Source organism: Panicum virgatum, chromosome 8N, assembly GCF_016808335.1.
Source record: "Panicum virgatum strain AP13 chromosome 8N, P.virgatum_v5, whole genome shotgun sequence".
Lineage (NCBI taxonomy): Eukaryota > Viridiplantae > Streptophyta > Magnoliopsida > Poales > Poaceae > Panicum > Panicum virgatum.
Window position 1 is genome coordinate 2,278,111 of NC_053152.1, and position 17,384 is coordinate 2,295,494.

Here is a 17,384-nt window from a genome sequence, read left to right on the forward strand (position 1 = left end):
CCGCTCGAGCTACTACACATGGATCTCTTTGGTCCAACTACATACAAGAGCATTGGTGGTAACCTCTATTGCCTAGTAATCGTTGATGATTTTTCACGTTACACTTGGGTTATGTTTCTAGGCGATAAGGGTGAAACTCCGGAACTCTTCAAGACATTTGCAAGAAGAGCTCAAAGGGAGTACAACTCCCCAATTGTGAAGATCCGGAGTGACAACGGCACCGAGTTCAAGAACATGAAGATTGAAGAATGGTGCGATGAAGAGGGCATCAAGCATGAGTTCTCCGCCACCTACACGCCTCAACAAAATGGAGTGGTGGAAAGAAAGAACAAGACACTCATCACCCTAGCTAGAGCAATGTTGGATGATTATGACACGTCCGAGAAGTTTTGGGCGGAAGCAATCAACACGGCGTGTCATGCATCCAACCGAGTATATCCTCACCGACTCCTCAAGAAAACTCCATATGAGCTCATCACCGGGAAGAAACCAAATATATCATACTTTCGAGTCTTTGGTTGCAAGTGCTTCATCTATAAGAAGAAAAGGCTCGGTAAGTTTGAAAGTAGATGTGATGAAGGTTTCTTTCTTGGTTATGCATCAAACTCCAAAGCATATAGAGTATTCAATCAAACCTCCGGGTTAGTTGAAGAAACATGTGATGTGGAGTTTGATGAATCTAATGGCTCCCAAGAGGAGGTTGTTGGCTATGAGAATGTAGGTGATGAGGAGATTGATGAAGCTTTGAAGAATATGTCCATTGGGGATATCAAGCCGGAAGAGGTGCATGAAGACAATGATCAAGGGGGAGGACCTTCCTCATCTACACCAAGCACCTCCACGGCGCCCCAAGTGGATGAAGATCAAGAAAAAGATGATACACAACCTCAAGAAGATGTGCCAACACCAACACCCCAAGTTCAAGAACAAGAAGAGCAAAGTGTTCCACCACAAGCACAAGTCACTCATGATCCACCCCAACAAGCATCAACGCAAGTACCGCTAGTGAAGCATGGTCGCATCTCCAAGGATCATCCAATTGGTCAAATCATTGGTAGTCCTTCCAAGGGAGTAAGAACTCGCTCTAAACATGCTTCATTTTGCGAACATCACTCGTTTGTTTCTTGTATTGAACCCACTAGCATAGAGGAAGCGCTTGAGGACTCGGATTGGGTGATGGCCATGCAAGATGAGTTGAACAACTTCACCCGCAATGAAGTTTGGGTCCTCGAAGCTCCTCCAAAAGACAAGAACATCATCGGCACCAAGTGGGTCTTCCGGAACAAGCAAGATGAACATGGGGTGGTGGTACGCAACAAAGCAAGACTTGTGGCAAAAGGGTTTTCTCAAGTCGAAGGTTTGGATTTTGGTGAAACTTTTGCTCCGGTCGCAAGACTTGAAGCTATCCGTATCCTTCTTGCTTACTCTTCACATCATAACATTAAGTTGTATCAAATGGATGTGAAAAGTGCATTCTTAAATGGCGTTATTAACGAACTTGTTTATGTTGAGCAACCTCCCGGGTTTGAAGATCCGAGGAATCCTAACCATGTTTATAGGTTGCACAAGGCACTCTATGGGCTAAAACAAGCTCCAAGGGCTTGGTATGAGAGGCTTCGTGACTTCCTAATCATGCAAGGCTTCAAGATCGGGAGGGTGGACACCACGTTGTTCACAAAAGACGTCAACGGGGATCTTTTCATTTGTCAAATTTATGTTGACGATATTATCTTTGGCTCAACTAATGATTTACTAAGCCATGAGTTTGCTACCATGATGTCTAGGGAATTCGAGATGTCCATGATTGGCGAATTGACCTTCTTCCTTGGTTTTCAAGTCAAACAAATGAAGGAAGGGACATTCATCCATCAAGAAAAATATACCAAAGATATCTTGAAGAAGTTCAAGATGGATGAGTGCAAGCCAATCAAGACACCCATGGCAACCAATGGGCATCTCGACTTGGATGTGGACGGTAAACCGATTGATCAATCCCTCTATCGTTCTATGATAGGGTCTTTGCTTTACCTTACCGCATCTAGGCCCGATATAATGTTTAGTGTGTGCTTGTGTGCCCGCTTTCAAGCTAACCCAAAGGAGTCACACCTTTCGGCTGTGAATAGGATCCTTCGGTATCTCAAGCACACTCCTAGCATAGGCTTGTGGTACCCCAAAGGCGCTAGTTTAGATCTCTTGGGATACTCGGATTCGGATTTTGCCGGAAGCCGTGTGGATCGCAAGAGTACCTCCGGGGGTTGCCACTTGCTTGGGCGTTCTCTAGTTTCTTGGTCGAGTAAGAAGCAAAATTCCGTGGCTTTGTCCACCGCGGAAGCGGAATATATAGCGGCCGGTGCATGTTGTGCCCAAATCCTATATATGAAGCAAACCCTTTTGGACCTTGGTGTGAAACTAGATAGGATCCCACTCCTTTGTGACAATGAAAGTGCCGTAAAAATTGCCAAGAATCCGGTTCAACACTCTCGCACAAAGCACATTGATATTCGCCATCACTTCTTGCGTGATCACGAAGCCAAGGGGGACATTTCCCTTCAAGGTGTGAGATCCGAGGAGCAATTGGCGGATATATTCACAAAACCTTTAGACGAGAGTACCTTTGTTAGGCTAAGGAATGAGCTTAATGTGTTAGTTGCGGCAAACGTCATGTAAGTTGCCATGTCATATAGAAAAATGCATACATATAGGACACTTGTCTAACCATGGTAAGATAGTGATGAGCAAGGGTTTAGCTAGAGGTGGTGGTCCACTTGCTTTCCTCTAGGCTTGTAGAAAGGCTCATCATGAAGAAGCTTCCCGTGGGTTCAAACTTGACAAGTAGATCTTAATTTCCTGTTATGCATTTCTTGTCATATAAGTGTGCACCTCATGTTTACTATACTTTCGCATGTGGTTGTAGTTTGCATCATCATTGCATGCGTAAGGGTCACAAAGGAGATCACTTGATGAAAATGAGACTTGTTTTCATATACAAGATCTTAATTCATGAAAAGTGAAAAGAGCAAAGTGTTAGGTGCGTTATTGCCTAGTGAGCAATGTCATGATGAGTTTGAAGCTTTCTATCTTCAATATTCCTATGACATGGCTCATACATTTTATTTGGCGTTTTGTCTCTCTTGCGGCTTTTCCTTGTGTTTGAAAAGAAATTTATTTAAGCAAGTGTGCTATCCTATTTATTTTGAGGGGTAAAGTCGCCTATGCAAGTCCATTAACTTGAGTTTATTTGAATTTTATAAGTTTATTGGACTTAGCATAGAAGAGTGAGCTGAGTGTGGGGTTTTTGGCTTCACCGGTTAAACCGACGTTCAATGGAACATCATCATCGGTTCAACCGGCGTTACTAAAGTTTGTCTCAGCTCAGTCAAGTTTCAGGCGTTCAACCGGCGTATACAAAAGTCACATCATCGGATCAACCGGTGATCATAAATGCAAATCAGACCTAGCAATCAACCGGTGTTTTGATCAATCAACCGACGAGGTCACTTTTGACAGCATCGGTTCAACCGGCGTTCAGAAACAGATCTGTTAGAGTCTCGGGTGAACTACACCGACGCAATCAACCGGCGCTCAAACCCTAGGCGTCGGATCGACCGGCGTTAAGAAAAATCGCGGGCCCACCTGTCATATATGTCTCTTGCCCGCGCTGACCCGCCTCTGTTTCGCCCGACTCCTTCACGCCGCCGCCGCCCGACTCGTTCCCCTCGCGCCGCCGCCTTCCCTCCGCGCCGCCGCTTGCCCTCAACCTCGCGCCGCCGCTCGCCTGCACGTCGAGTCGCCGCCGCCGCGCCCTCGCGCTCGCCCAGCGCCGCCCGTGCGCGCCTGCGCCGCCCGCGCAAACACCCTGCGCCGCCGCCTGCGCGCGTAGCCGCCACCGCCGCCGCACCACGCCCTCATCGCCGCTCGTGCCTCCATCGCCAAGCGTCGCCGTGCTCCACGCCTTCCACGCTGCAGCCGGAGCACCACGCCGCAGCCGCAGCCCCACGCCGCAGCCGCAGTTGCACGCCGCAGCAGCACCCGATCAGCGCTCACCAGGTGCTCGACAATTTGCTTGTTCGAGATGGGTCGCGAGAAGAGAAAGGGAAAGGAGGTCGTGGTCGAGAAGCCCGCTCGCAAGCGGACTCGTGCAGAGAAGGAGGCCGAGAAGGCCGAGATGGTGGCCAAGGCCGCCGAGGAGCAGGCATCAGGCCGCGCTCGTCCGTTCCAGATCAGGGAGGACCCCAGAGGCAGAGGCAGAGGCAGGGGCATGGGCAGAGTGAGAGGTGCCAGGGCCACCAGAGCCGCGACAGCAGCAGCAGCAGAGTCAGATCAGTCAGATACAGCTGCAGATTCAGATTCAGAGGCAGAGCAGTCCGAGCAGTCTCAGGGGCAGAGCACACAGGAGTCACCGACTCTACGACGGTCTGGCCGCACTCGGCAGACATCCCCAGCAGCAGAGACTTCACCAGCGACCGAGCGTCGCACTGGACCGAGGACGCGAGGAGGTCACCAGCCACAGGAGCCTCGCAGGTCCACAGCTGCAGCAGCAGCAGCTCGTAGAGCCGAGGCCCTAGAGGCCGAGCGCGCAGTGTTTCGTATGGACACTGTTGTGCGTCTGGAGCCAGGTGTGCTGCTCCAGAACTTGACCCGAGCCAATGCGGCCAAGGTCAAGAGGCTCAGGTGGAGTGTTGACGAGGAGGTCTGGTTCCCGGTGACCCGAGACAGCAGAGTCGACAGGAGGTTCTGGACTTTGCTACAGGCCAGTTTCTACGAGACCTACCAGAGGCGGGGCCACCGGATCTTTCAGCACAGGGTTCTTGACTGGGTCTCACTGAGGACAGCCGCAGGGGGAGCAGATGTGAGAGCACACTTTGCTCACTTCAGAGGTCTGCCTAGACTGCTAGAGATGGAGCAGAACCGTTATATCGAGGACTGGGTCAGAGTGTTCTACGCTACAGCTTGGATAGCCCCCGAGCGCAGAGCTGTACACTTCATGTTTGGAGGGCAGGACTTTGGTTTGTCGAGGGCGACCATTGCTGGTATTCTTGGAGTTGACCTGGTCGACGTCTCGCTGCACGAGAGGGTTTACGGGGACTCAGATCCACCCCGCAGGGCGATGGTTGGCGGGATTGCTCCTTCTCACGAGGCGATCACTCAGTGCTTCCGCCAGCCGTTCCCAGCCTCTTACGCCAGAGTGCCGAGCTTGCTGACCCCAGAGGCTTACGCAGTACACATGGCCCTCCGGAGGACTTTGCTACCGAGGAGTGGCTACCCAGAGGGGTTTACGGGACTGCAGCAGCTCCTGCTTCTACACATCCTCACTCACGAGCCCTTTGACATAGTTGACTTTATTTTGGCTGAGATCGAGGATGTGATCACTGATGGGATGGGTGTGGTGCGACAGTTTCCCTATGCGCACTGGATCAGTTACATATGCTCTATGATAGTGCCAGCAGAGTCACCCATCAGTGCCCCTTATCGTCACGACGAGGCTCCCAGGTTCCCTGTCTACCGACCCACAGCTCCACAGGACAGGAGGAGGGGCAGACACGCAGATAGAGCAGCGATGGCTCGACTGTCACCGGAGGTTCAGGCACGAGTGGCAGAGGAGGATGAGGCACTCCTAGCAGCAGAGGCACAGCTTCCCGGGGGAGATGATGAGATTCACTGGTCTGAGCTTGAGTCAGACTCCTCCGACGACGTTGAGTACTTTCCTTCAGCTGCCCCAGCCAGTCACGATCACGAGGCAGGAGGTTCAGGACAGCCAGCACCTCCGACTTCAGCAGCTGCTACAGTCTCTGAGTCTCAGGTGACTCAGCCGTCCGAGCTCACTTCACTGCTACAGCAGCTCGTGACCCAGCAGAGAGAGGACAGGCTTGCTCAGGAGGAGGCCAGGAGAGCCCATGAGGCCCAGATTGCTGCTATACAGAGAGAGGCCGCCCGAGAGCGGGCTGCGACCGAGGAGCGTTTTGTCGGGCTTATCGACAGAGTTTCACAGAGGACAGACGCTCAGTTTCAGCAGATGCAGCAGGGGATGATGGCGATGTTCGGGATGATCTCCCAGCTTTACTCTCACACCGGACTCGCCCCGCAGCAGCCAGGACAGCCAGGCCTTCAGGGTGTTGGAGCACCTCAGCTTGCCGTCACACCAGCTCCTCCTCCTCCAGCTCCTACTGCAGCTCCAGCTACCTCAGCGACACCGGAGACCACATTCTCGATGTCAGCACTCTTTGGGTCTGCCGGTCGTCCGCTCTTTTCACCACTGCCGGCGACCACACTCTTTCAGGACTCACCGTCAGCGGTTCAGTCGGTCGCCCTCCCCTCCTCACTTCAGGCAGCACCTTCAGGGGGAGGAGCAGTAGAGGAGTCCCTGCTTCCACAGTCGACGCAGCCGGCAGCCTCAGCAGTCACCTCTTCAGATATTGATACTTCTTCTGCTGACCCGGTTACGACTTCTACGGATCCTCTACCAGGCAGTGCCAGCACGAGAGCCTCCACGACAGTTACTCCCCCAGTGAGCTCAGACCCAGACCAGCAGCTTCCGTCTATCACCGAGGGTGAGAGTTCTCCGTCCGACGACGACGACCCGGACCGCTTCGTCGCCGTACCACGACAGCACGACCCGTAGCTCGCCTTTTGGTGCTTTGATGCCAAAGGGGGAGAGGTGTTAGGGGGAGCACCAGAGTTAGGGGGAGGGTAGAGCTAGAGAGAGCTCGTAGTTATCAGGACTTTGATTCTTTGTATCACATTTGGTGTTAATTCATGGATATGTACTTTTGTCGCTTGAGTATGCCGTTCTTTGAGACATATCTATGGATTTCGTTTGAGCCGTTGAGCTCTTTGGTCCTTCTTTTCGAGTTTGCTTGTGTTTATCCTGCTTTATCTTTCTCGCTCTCTCGTTACTTATGTTTGTGTTGTCATCAATCACCAAAAAGGGGGAGATTGTAAGCATCTAGGCCCTCAAGGTATGTTTCGGTGATTAATGACAACCATTATTGTGACTAATGAGTTTGTGCAGCTTAAAAGATCTTTATCGCTCATTTGATCATATGTCAAAAGAGGCCCCTCAATTTCGGTTATTCTAAAAGGCGATCTCGGTTTTCAACTTATATATGTCAAGGCTAAGGATCTTTCTAGTCCTAAGTGTCACAAGGTTGAGAAGGACACTTAGGTTAGTATAGGTTTTATAGTTTTATAGTGATCGCACTATTAAGAGGGGTTAAGGCTAAGTAACTTGAGCATGGACATGATCATTTGAAAATGGATGCACACTATGGTCACTCAGGTTTCTAGAAGTTCAAATAAGTGGTTCTCAAACTATATCTCAAGAATATTTGGATTTCATTCAAGACTCAAATCAGAAAAGACAAAATCAGAAAAAGTCTATACACCGGTTTAACCGACGCTCTCAATTTTCTATACGTCGGTTAAACGAAGTCAGCAGAGTCTGGACAAATTCAATACACCGGTTAAACCGACGTGTTTGAATTTAACGTCGGTGCATTAGTCCAGAGTTGGTTTTTCCAGGGCAATTCAAGTTCTATTCACCGGATTAACCGACGCTGTTTGAATCAAGACGTCGGTGCAATTGACCAGTGAGATGGTTTTTTCAGAGGAATTCAAAAGTTGTACTCACCGGTTAAACCGACGATAGGTTTGAGTTAACGTCGGTGCAGTTGTCCAGAGACTTGGTTTTTCAGTGGTTCAGTGGACAACTACACTCACCGGTTAAACCGATGCTACGTCGGTTAATCTGCCCCAGTTGTAACGGCTAGTTTTCAGAAGAGGCAGTTTACATTCACCGGTTGAACCGACGATGACAATGGGGGGTACGTCGGATTAACCGGCGCTACGCAGTTTTCTGGCAGCTTTTCTCCAACGGCTCTATTTGTGTGAGCTGCCTATATATACCCCTCCAATGGGTCATTTCGCCCACTCTTGACACCAGGCAACATCCAAACACTCATACCATAGTCAAGAGCCACCTTGAGCTTCATCATTCACATACTTGTGCTTTCAATCAATCAAGAAGCAAGATTAAGGACTTGAGTAGAGAAAAGCTAGTGTGCATCCGTTCTTGGTGATCGGTTCTTGCTCAAGTGAAGGCCTTAGCTTGTTACTCTTGGTGATTGGCATCACCTAGGCGATCTTGGTGATCGGGGTGTTTCTCGCGGAGCTTGCCAAGGATTGTGGGAGCCCGGAGAAGAAGATTGTACGTGGCTTGAGCTCCACCACGCCGGGATGGTGAACGGAGACTCTTAGTGAGCGCCCAAGTCTCGGTGACATGGGAGGTGACAAGACTCTTAGTGAGTGTCACAACGTGGATTAGGGGTGTGTGCCAACACATCGACACCACGGGAAAAATCCGGTTGTCTCTTGCACTCTCTTTCATTTCAAGCACTTACTTTCATGCTTTCTTTCATGTGCTTGACCTTAGAGATCATAGCTTAGCTCTACCTTGCTTAGTTTCATATCTTTGTTAGCTTGTGTAGTTTGCTTTGTTTAGCCGGTTGGTGAATTGAGCCTTACTAGCCTTGCATAGGTTAAGGTTGTTTTATTGCTTTAGAATTTTGAAAAAGGCCCAATTCACCCCCCCTCTTGGTCCATCGATCCTTACAACGTCTCACAAAAACAACAACTCTCGGCGCATCGCCACCCCTAATCTTAGGATTTCATCCAAGTAAGTGCCATGCTGCCCTGATCGCTTCCTGCGATCAGGGCAGCGTAGTTCTTGCTCTTACCTTGGTATTACTCGTACTGAAGCATTTTTGATGGCGAGTAATACTAGTTATCCTGATGTTCGTAGCATGGCTTTTGGTAGATCTATTACGCTTCATTGCTTATCATCTACGAATATCACGTTGTTTCTGTGCTGACACGTTTCAATCTTATGCTAGTTCTTGTTGCATAGAATTAATCGCACAGAAGCAACACTCTGCTTCTTTTATGTTTAGTAAATCTAATCTGTTATGGTTTGCTCTTATTTTAGGAGTTGGCGTAATATCTGATAGGTTAGGCCTTGCAAACGGATTGGACGATCCAGTGGCGTAGTAGATGCTTTATCTTGACCTTGATAGGGATTGTTCCGGGAATCGGCTCTTGCTAGTTCTTAGGCCTCTGTTTTGGGTTATGGTCTAGTTGTCTGTTACGTTCATTAGGCCTAGTTACGTGTAGGATGTTCCGATCTAGCAGTGAAGTTTTTACCATCGTGGATTAGATTAGCTAGATTTAATTGAAGCAGCATTACAATTATTCGCTTTATTCGTCGACATTTGGATGGTTACAGATCCAATCTGACACCGGGACTCGATCGGCTCTTTAAAGCCGATGCAAGAGTTATCCCGGGGAGCCGACCACGGCTCGGACTTACGTTTACACGTGTCTTTGTATGCAGGAAACTGTTCGGAGCACGTCTACACCCTCCTGATCGGGTATAGGTCAGGTGGCACGCCCGGTTTTCCACAAAACCTCCGGGCGCGTGACTGGATTGCGGGCCGTCGACGAGGGAGCAGTGCCTGCCAGCGCCCCAGCAACCTCCCGGCTCTTCGTGTTGCCCGTCGCAGCTCACCGGTGGGTTTCGACCGACAACAGTTGGCTTCTAGGCGCGCCCTCCCAACCACCGGCATCGCTGCTATGGTGGGTCCTCGGCGCCGTACGGAGGGGGAGCTGGCGAGGTGCTCGGAGCATAGCGTCCTCCGCCCCGCCGCATGCCCCCACGGCTCGCCGGTGCGCGAGCTGGAGCTCCGCCGCCATGGCCGGAGCCGAGCCGGGGCCGCTGCGAGGGAGGAGGAAGGGGGCGGCGCGCGGTCTTCTAGGAGCGCTGCTCCACCGCGAGGCTCCTGGTCCGCTGCGAGAGGGAGGTGCCGGCCACACGGAGAAGCTTAAGATCGGACCAGCTGGAAATCGGCGTTACTGCGCCTCGCTCGGCTGGCTCGCGGCCGCCCCTGCTCCTTCTCCACCTCCTCCGTCTCACACGAGCGCCGCCGCCGCTCCACGGCCCCCGCGCGACGCTCCTGGAGTGGCCTACGCGTCCACCACACGATGCCTCCGCGGCCTCCGCGAGCCGCCTCCGCTCCGCGGCCTTTGCGCGCCGCCTCCGCCCGGATGCTGCAGGCCGCACCACCGCCCGCCGCGGAACGCCGGAGCCCTGCGCGGCTTGGAGCCCGGCTTGCCCATGGCCTCGGTGCATGCTACGTGGCGCGCCGCTCCGCCCTCCACGCCCCTGACCACGCGTGCTGCTCCGCCCGTCCCGCCCCGACCGCCGCGCAGCAGGGGAAGGGGGCGGTGGGAGCAAGGGAGCTCGATCCGCCGGCGTCCGCGCCCGTGCGGATCCTCGCCGGGGAGGCCGGAGGAGGCCACGGCGAGCAGCGCTTTGGGGGCGCGCGCGGGGCGGGTGAGCCGCGGAGGTGAGGAGACCCGCTCCCCACGAGAAGGCGGCCGGGAGCCGAACACGGCCGCGCGAGAAGCTCCGTGCGGCCGTCGTGCGCTTGCAGGCCCGCCGCTGCGTCCTCAGCCAGCTCCGCGCAGCTCCTTGCGCTTGCGGCCGCGCTGCTCTCTGCCCCCCGCCGGTGGAGGAGGGAGGGAGCAGAGGAGGGACGGCGGCACGGGAAGGATGCCAGAGGAGGGGATGGGGAGGAAGAGAGAGAGAGAGGCGGTCCACGTTGGATCTGAGTCCATGTTGGATCCGAGTTGGCCGTCCACATAGACGGTTAGAGGCGGTCGGATGCGTTTTGGACCTCAAGTGACTCACTTAAATAGATCCTGAATCTAAAAATACATTTTCAAAGTTCATGGACCTGAACAGAACGGCTCAACTAGTTTAAGGACCCACAGTGCATTTTACTCAATTTACAATGGACCGTAACTTTCAAAAGTGACGGGCGATCAGACCGCTCTGCCTCTGCAGCCTTCTCCTCCCCTTTCCCCTTTCTCCTTCCCCCTTTCCCTTTTTATATTTCCTCAGTGGATCTCGATCGGCGCGCTCGAGCGGCTGCAGGGGCGGCAACTAGCGCGGCGGCAGCAGGGTGGAGTGGCTCGGCAACGGCGGGCAGCCCAACGCTGGCATCTTCATTTTTTCCCCTTTTTTGTTCTTTTTATTCAAGTTTTTTTACCCAAGCTTTTTTTTATTTTGGATGTAAAAGTTTTTCTCTTCATATTTTTCCAATTTATTTCGTAAAACTTTCTCTTTTAAATTTTCTCTCATCAATTTTCTTCTATATCTCCTAAATTTCCCTTGAAAACTTTCTGAACTTTTTTTTACCAAAAAATGATAAAAAAATACTGAAGAGGTAAAAAGAAAAACAACGGTCGGAAGATCGACAGTAGGGAACTCCTCCTTACGATCGACCATAAACTAACCTCCCCCTCTTTTGAGACTAATTCTCTGGAGATATGCATTATAAATAAATGCGATCAAAAGCTTTAGAACATTGGTTTCACTATTATTGATCAACTAGCCATGACTAAAGATAAGATATTCAAGCTAGCTACGTTGATATTAATTCTTCCCGGTAGCGATGATGACGACAACAGTGTTGGAACAATAAAACCTGAAAAACCAAATACACATAATATGTCGTATCAATACTAAACAGATGAAAGCATGCAATTCTAAAAATTTAACGTAGGTCGTTTTTACAAATTTAGATGCATATTTTTTCTATATATATCCAGTGTATAGCAATCTATTTATTTCAAATTACTAGATAATTTATAATTTGAAACGGAGGAAGTATAGAATAGTAAAAAAAAAGATAAACTGTATTAACTACTTACTTCCACATTGGCTTCCGGCTGGCTGGCACTGGCTGGTCACAGTCGCGGGCAAGACCAAGAATCTTGCTTACTCTTACTGTGTTCTCCTCTTCAATAGTGGGGATGTGGCAAGATGCAAGCCATATCAGCATGGTCCACAGCGACACGACACGAAGGATTTGGGCGGACATAGTCTCCTGGAATTGTGATGGTGAACCTGCATTTCCGCAGAACCAACTGTCCGCCCTATTCGGCTGGATTGATCAGCCGCCGCTAGTGGCTTATTTGCCACTGTAGCTACAGTGCTTCGTCTGGGAAAAAGAACCAGCACCAGCCGTTGGACTGCCTTTTTTTCCCAGCCGAACAGGGGCTCTTTCTCGGCATAGCAATCTGGCTCGCCCCAAGCTTGATGTGCTGCAAACATGATAAAAAATAGAGCAAATACTAGAAGTCCAAGGGTGCTACTTTTGCAGCCATTCTGTACAAGTATTCTGGCTTGTATGATAGCCAGCGTCTTCTATATCTTACATGTATTGCACCAGTGTATTTGTATATAGCATGTTACAATGTGAGGCAAAATATGATGTATATATGGATGCAGCAATCTGCAAGTTGATACTACTGCAATTAAGTTCGAGTGACGGAGAGGACATAAATGTTAGGAATCTTTCGAAGAATTGTGAATACCGATCGAATCTCCCCGTCACGAGAGGAAATAAATGTCTAGAAATATTTGGACAGTTGCAAATACCGCATCCAAAATTTGAGTCGTGAAACAAAATAAATGACCAGAAATCGCGGGACCAAATTATGGTATCCTAGCACTTCAATAAAGATGAAGATAAAATGATCTTGATATCTTTTATCACTCAACTATCAAACTCATAAATCATTTAATTTTGTAAAGTTGATGAATACCAACATCGAGTTTTGGATTTGAATTCTGGTGTGATTGATAGTACTGCATCCATAACAATGGCCATCTGCCCATCTGACCGTAGACCAGTCCCCATGTGCCTCAACAATTTTACATGAGTCAACTCTTAGCAGAGAAAAAAAATAATTCAGAAATAAAGCAGAAGACAGGCTGCTGTGATAGAATGGGCCGAGTAAGCCTAAAAGACCCTTTGCAACTAGCGCTTTTTTCTTTTTTATATTTTTAAAAAATCAAAATTTCAAAAAAAGAAAAAAGCGCTTGCAACTATGGCCAAAAATAATTCAGGTCCATACCCATTTATGGGCCTGGTAGCAGAGGGCTTACCAGGGGCCCACTAGCGGGCGGCCCAATTCATGTGAATGCACACAGGAATTCGTCTTCCAAAGCCGCTGGCGTAGTCTGCCAGTGTCCCGGCGCCCCGCCATGGGAGAACTGAGCGCAGGCGGCGATGACGCCTCCAAGGCTCCAACCCCCCAGGTCCCGGCTGCTTGGGGATGTGGGCGGCGCTTCGCCGCCCAGCGATTGCTTCCACCGAGATGAGGTCGGCGGCGAGCGGTGAGGATTTGCTCGGCTCTCGCCTCCCCTCGATCGGGTTAAAGTCTCCATTTTTCTTATTTTGTTGAAACATTCGATGATTTGTTTAGGTGCTATATGGTTTAGTAGTTTCACTTATACGTTTCAATTAACGAAAACTATCATGGCCTGCTGGGTGTGTTAGTTGTCTGCCTTGGCCACAACTGTGCAGTCTGCTAGTTTTACTTTGAACCGAAAACAGCGAGGGAGCCCCCCCGCAGTCTGTGCTAGTTTTACTTTGGTAGTTTGATTGTCTCCTAATCCAGACCAGCAGATATCTGATATTTATGTGACTTTTTTTTGTTAACATTCTCGTGAAAGTTACTTAATATACTGGAGCTGAGTTGATTTTCGTTGCAAAAAAATGTTGTGTTTGATTTTATATAGCTGTGATAAAACTGGGCTGCTGCTGATGAGCTCTGTGTTCCACGTTTCTCTGAGCGAAATTAGGTTGCATGTCATAGGAACCTAGGGATTAGAAAGAATGAAGTTACCTACTATTGTTGAATCTCTAGTGAACCTAAAGTTCAGAAATGACAAAAATGCTATTATAGTTAAAAGAACAGTTATAGCTGGGAGGCAAGCAGTCAATATCCGTGCACAAAGCACAACGAAGGAAAGAGCAAGAGAAAAAGAAACAAATCTGTAGAATATGGCCAATTTGGGCAAGCATTTTCTAACTATTGCCAATTTTCAGAACATGTCATAATTGAAATAATGGGTTTCATTTCATAAAAAAAATGTAAAATGATTATTTGAATTGTAAAATATAAATGTCTGGTGATTTGTAGCGTAACTTTTATCTGCAACTAATACTCGGTGTCGAAGTTGCCACCTATGATAAGACTCCACCCTATTGTTTAGTGCTTCCTTTGTCATCTTGCATTGCATCTTTTGCCACTCAATGATTATTAAGGAAAAGGTCCAATCATCCAGTCAATTGAATCTCTGCTTGGTTTTCTTTCGCTATTATATATCAAAATGTAACAAATTGGTTTTATATGAGATTGTTAACAACCATGTTTAATATTGAATCTAGAAATTCTCACATTCATCAGAGGATGGAGAGATATGAAAACCAATTGTTTGATAGGTTTGGATTTTACATTTGTGGACTGTTAAGATAACTTAGAACTCTAAATCAGAATAGATCATATCATCATGTCTAGATTAGAAGATATCGTATGTTCATGTACTTTTTTGCCTGTGGGTCATGTCCAACCCTGGTTTCTGATTTTCATTGAAAAGTTGTCTTATATATAAAATTTGACCACAAGCATCAATCATTCATGATTGTCAATCTTGACACTAAGAAAACAATCTAATACTGATACACTCTGCAAAATGCAGCTTGCTTATTTATAGGGTAATGTAGAATAAGATCATCGTCCTCGTAGAAAGAAGATCAGAAGGCCCTTGTTTATCATCAGGTGGACAATAAGATTTTCAGCGTCTCCTAGCAGCAGTTTCTCTCTGTGCATTGAAGTAGACAGCAGCTACAGGGAGACCAAGGTCATTTTCCTCAGCAAACTGCCGGGTGTTGAAATGATCCCTGATGGATGGCACAGTTACAGTTTGCCTGCGCTTCTGCTTGAAGAGGACAAAAATGAACCTATGGATACCGATGTTAGGTCTTGGGCTCTCGTAGCTTATGACCTCTTGCCCTGAAAGACTCATGGTTATTAATTCAAAGAACAACTGGAACATGGAATCAACTAAGCACGAGCCACGAGCCAGTTGAATAACCTACCAAAGGAGGCATCTGTCGTACCAGGTATATCAGTCACGATCCTGCAAATGTAAAGGATGAAATTTAGCCACTCCACTCTTTCTTTAAGTGCTTGGGGACCATGTTATTTTTTATGTATGCAAGATGAGCTATCTTGCAATCCCTGAGGTAAAGAAATGCTGAATATTACCAGTGAAGGTGCTCCCTTAGATATGGATCACTTGGTCCTGGGACATCTGGATCTGTCATCACCTGAAATTCAAAGAACTTTGGCCATTAAGGAAGGAATGGTACATATAGAATGGTTGGATTCAGCTGTGAAGCATTTGACTGCTAACCAATGTAAAGAAAGACCGCAAATCACCCCCTTGAACCTCCACTCTTGGTTTAGATGCAACTGCTGATGGGTAGATCTCATGGCCATTGAAGACAAGCTTGTTTGAGTTGTAGGTCACTATCATCTTTATACATGGGTTAAAGGAGTCGAGAACTTCTCCAATCACCCGACCGACTATGAGAGGCTCCACAGACCTAGACATGGTTTGAGGGTCAGGTATTTGTATTTTACACAACAAATGATCTGACTGAATGCAGTGAGCTATTGCACTCAAAGATATGCTGTGAACGGCTTATTGCGCACTGGTAGAGTACAAGCCTCTATTTATAGTGGTTTGGTGCCTGCTGCCGACTGTAGGATCAAAGAGGATGTGAAGCATGTGTGTTTCTTTAGTTGGGTATGCTGTGGGTGCAGCTGAAAAGGCAACAGGAAGATTGTACCGCTTTTTCCAAGAAAGCCAACAAAGAGTGTTATATCTTCTCTATCAATTATAGACAGAATCTATGCAAGCATTGCTTCGTGTATCTTCATTGAAGTTCTTGGAATAAAGCATTATTTCCCTCAAAACCATCTGATATGAATAATGATGAATACAGATGTGCAAAATTGTTATTTTCTTACTGATATAAACATATTGTAGATATTGTTTCAAGACTGAAACAATGTCCTTCAGTTTGCTGTGGAGTCCTCAAGAAAATATGTGACAGATCAATATGTATATGTTATATCTTTATAGAACATAACACACGTTCAGGGAAGTAGTAAGATTACAGAGCTAAACTATCTGGTATTATTTGGAAAGAGAGTTCGCCGCCTACAAGTTGGGTCCGCATGACAATCACTGTTTTCGCAGAATTTGATTCTTAACCATGTTATCAAATTGTTGTGCGCCATAAAACCACTGCCATCTGATTTGTGGAGAGCATGTTTTGAGTAACTTAATCTTATTTCTTACCAAGATGGCATCTCTACATAGCTGTTTGTGTCAAGTTAGGAAGTATGAATTTTGTGGGGATAAAAGGAAAATAAAAGAGGGGAGGAAGGGGGGGTGTATTTTTTTTCACTGTCTAGAAGACAAATTTTGCTGCACTATTGATGTGGAAGCCTTTGAGGTTTGCAGAATATGATGCTTAATCACCTTATCAAATTTGTATCCACTCTGCACTTTTTAAAGGAAAAAATGAGCTATTCTGGAAAATTTTAGTAGCATCTGATTTCTGGTGATCACATTAAAATACCTTATGTGAAACAAAAAGGCATCTAGTTGAAATTATTCATGGCAAGTTATGAAGTCTTAAATGGGGAAAGTAAGGAATATGATTCTTTGGAATTTGGTTTTTGGTGAAACTATCAATTCCATTTGGCATAATTGATTTGATGTTTACTGAAATTGATGATATTCTTGTCCTCCTGTTTTCTAATATTTTGTTTAGTTATCTAGGGGATAAAATGTTGCACTGTCCGCGTGGAAGCCTCTCAACCCTGAAATGTTCATCTTTGCTTACTTATTCGTTTAGGCAACCCTCATTTAGCTGGCTCTTTTTCTGTTAAGGAAAAAGGAAGCTTTGAGTTCAATTGCTGCTAGAATCTTTCATCGAACTGTGATACCAGCTGATTTACCATTATTATCTGTTTATTCTTTTATTTGGAATGGTATGACAAGTCATCGCTGAAGAGAATAAAGGAACAGAAGGCAGTGCCGCCACCACTTCATCATGTAGGGGTGCTGTCTAGTGCATAGATGTCAATTCTGTTATAAAAAGTTCTTAGGTTCTTCTTGATTGAGGTATTAAAAAATCTTTATAGATTTCCATAAGTGGTGGAGCCAAGTACAGGTTTGTGCATTCTTCTGCTATGGTCAAATGCCATCATGCCTGCTTGGCAACATGCGCAAGTGGTAGAGGTGGAGTCAAGTACAGCTTGGTGACAATTTTCTGCTCCCAGACAAGGCCATGATATTTGCTTGACACCTAGCTAAGGTAGTGGAATCTCGTAGCTGTTCCAGCCAATGGTAAGTGCATATCAGCTTGGCAATATCGACTGTTCCAGCCAACGGTAAGGCC

The 17,384-nt window shown here is 47.6% G+C and overlaps 1 protein-coding gene and 1 long non-coding RNA gene across 2 annotated transcripts; one reads left to right on the forward strand and one right to left on the reverse strand.

Annotated features, from left to right (window-relative positions):
- Positions 1-13,057: 13,057 nt before the first annotated feature.
- On the forward strand, positions 13,058-15,888 carry LOC120685570. Its single transcript, XR_005679636.1, has 2 exons — positions 13,058-13,237; positions 14,606-15,888. It is a non-coding gene; the product is annotated as an uncharacterized LOC120685570 (long non-coding RNA).
- Positions 14,463-15,992, reverse strand: LOC120685569 (CEN-like protein 2). Its single transcript, XM_039967568.1, has 4 exons — positions 15,323-15,992; positions 15,175-15,236; positions 15,006-15,046; positions 14,463-14,919 (listed from the first exon to the last, which is right to left on the reverse strand). The coding sequence occupies exons 1-4, from the start codon at positions 15,521-15,523 to the stop codon at positions 14,702-14,704; spliced, it is 522 nt and encodes a 173-aa protein (XP_039823502.1). The 5' UTR covers positions 15,524-15,992; the 3' UTR covers positions 14,463-14,701.
- Between the last annotated feature and the right edge of the window lie 1,392 nt (positions 15,993-17,384).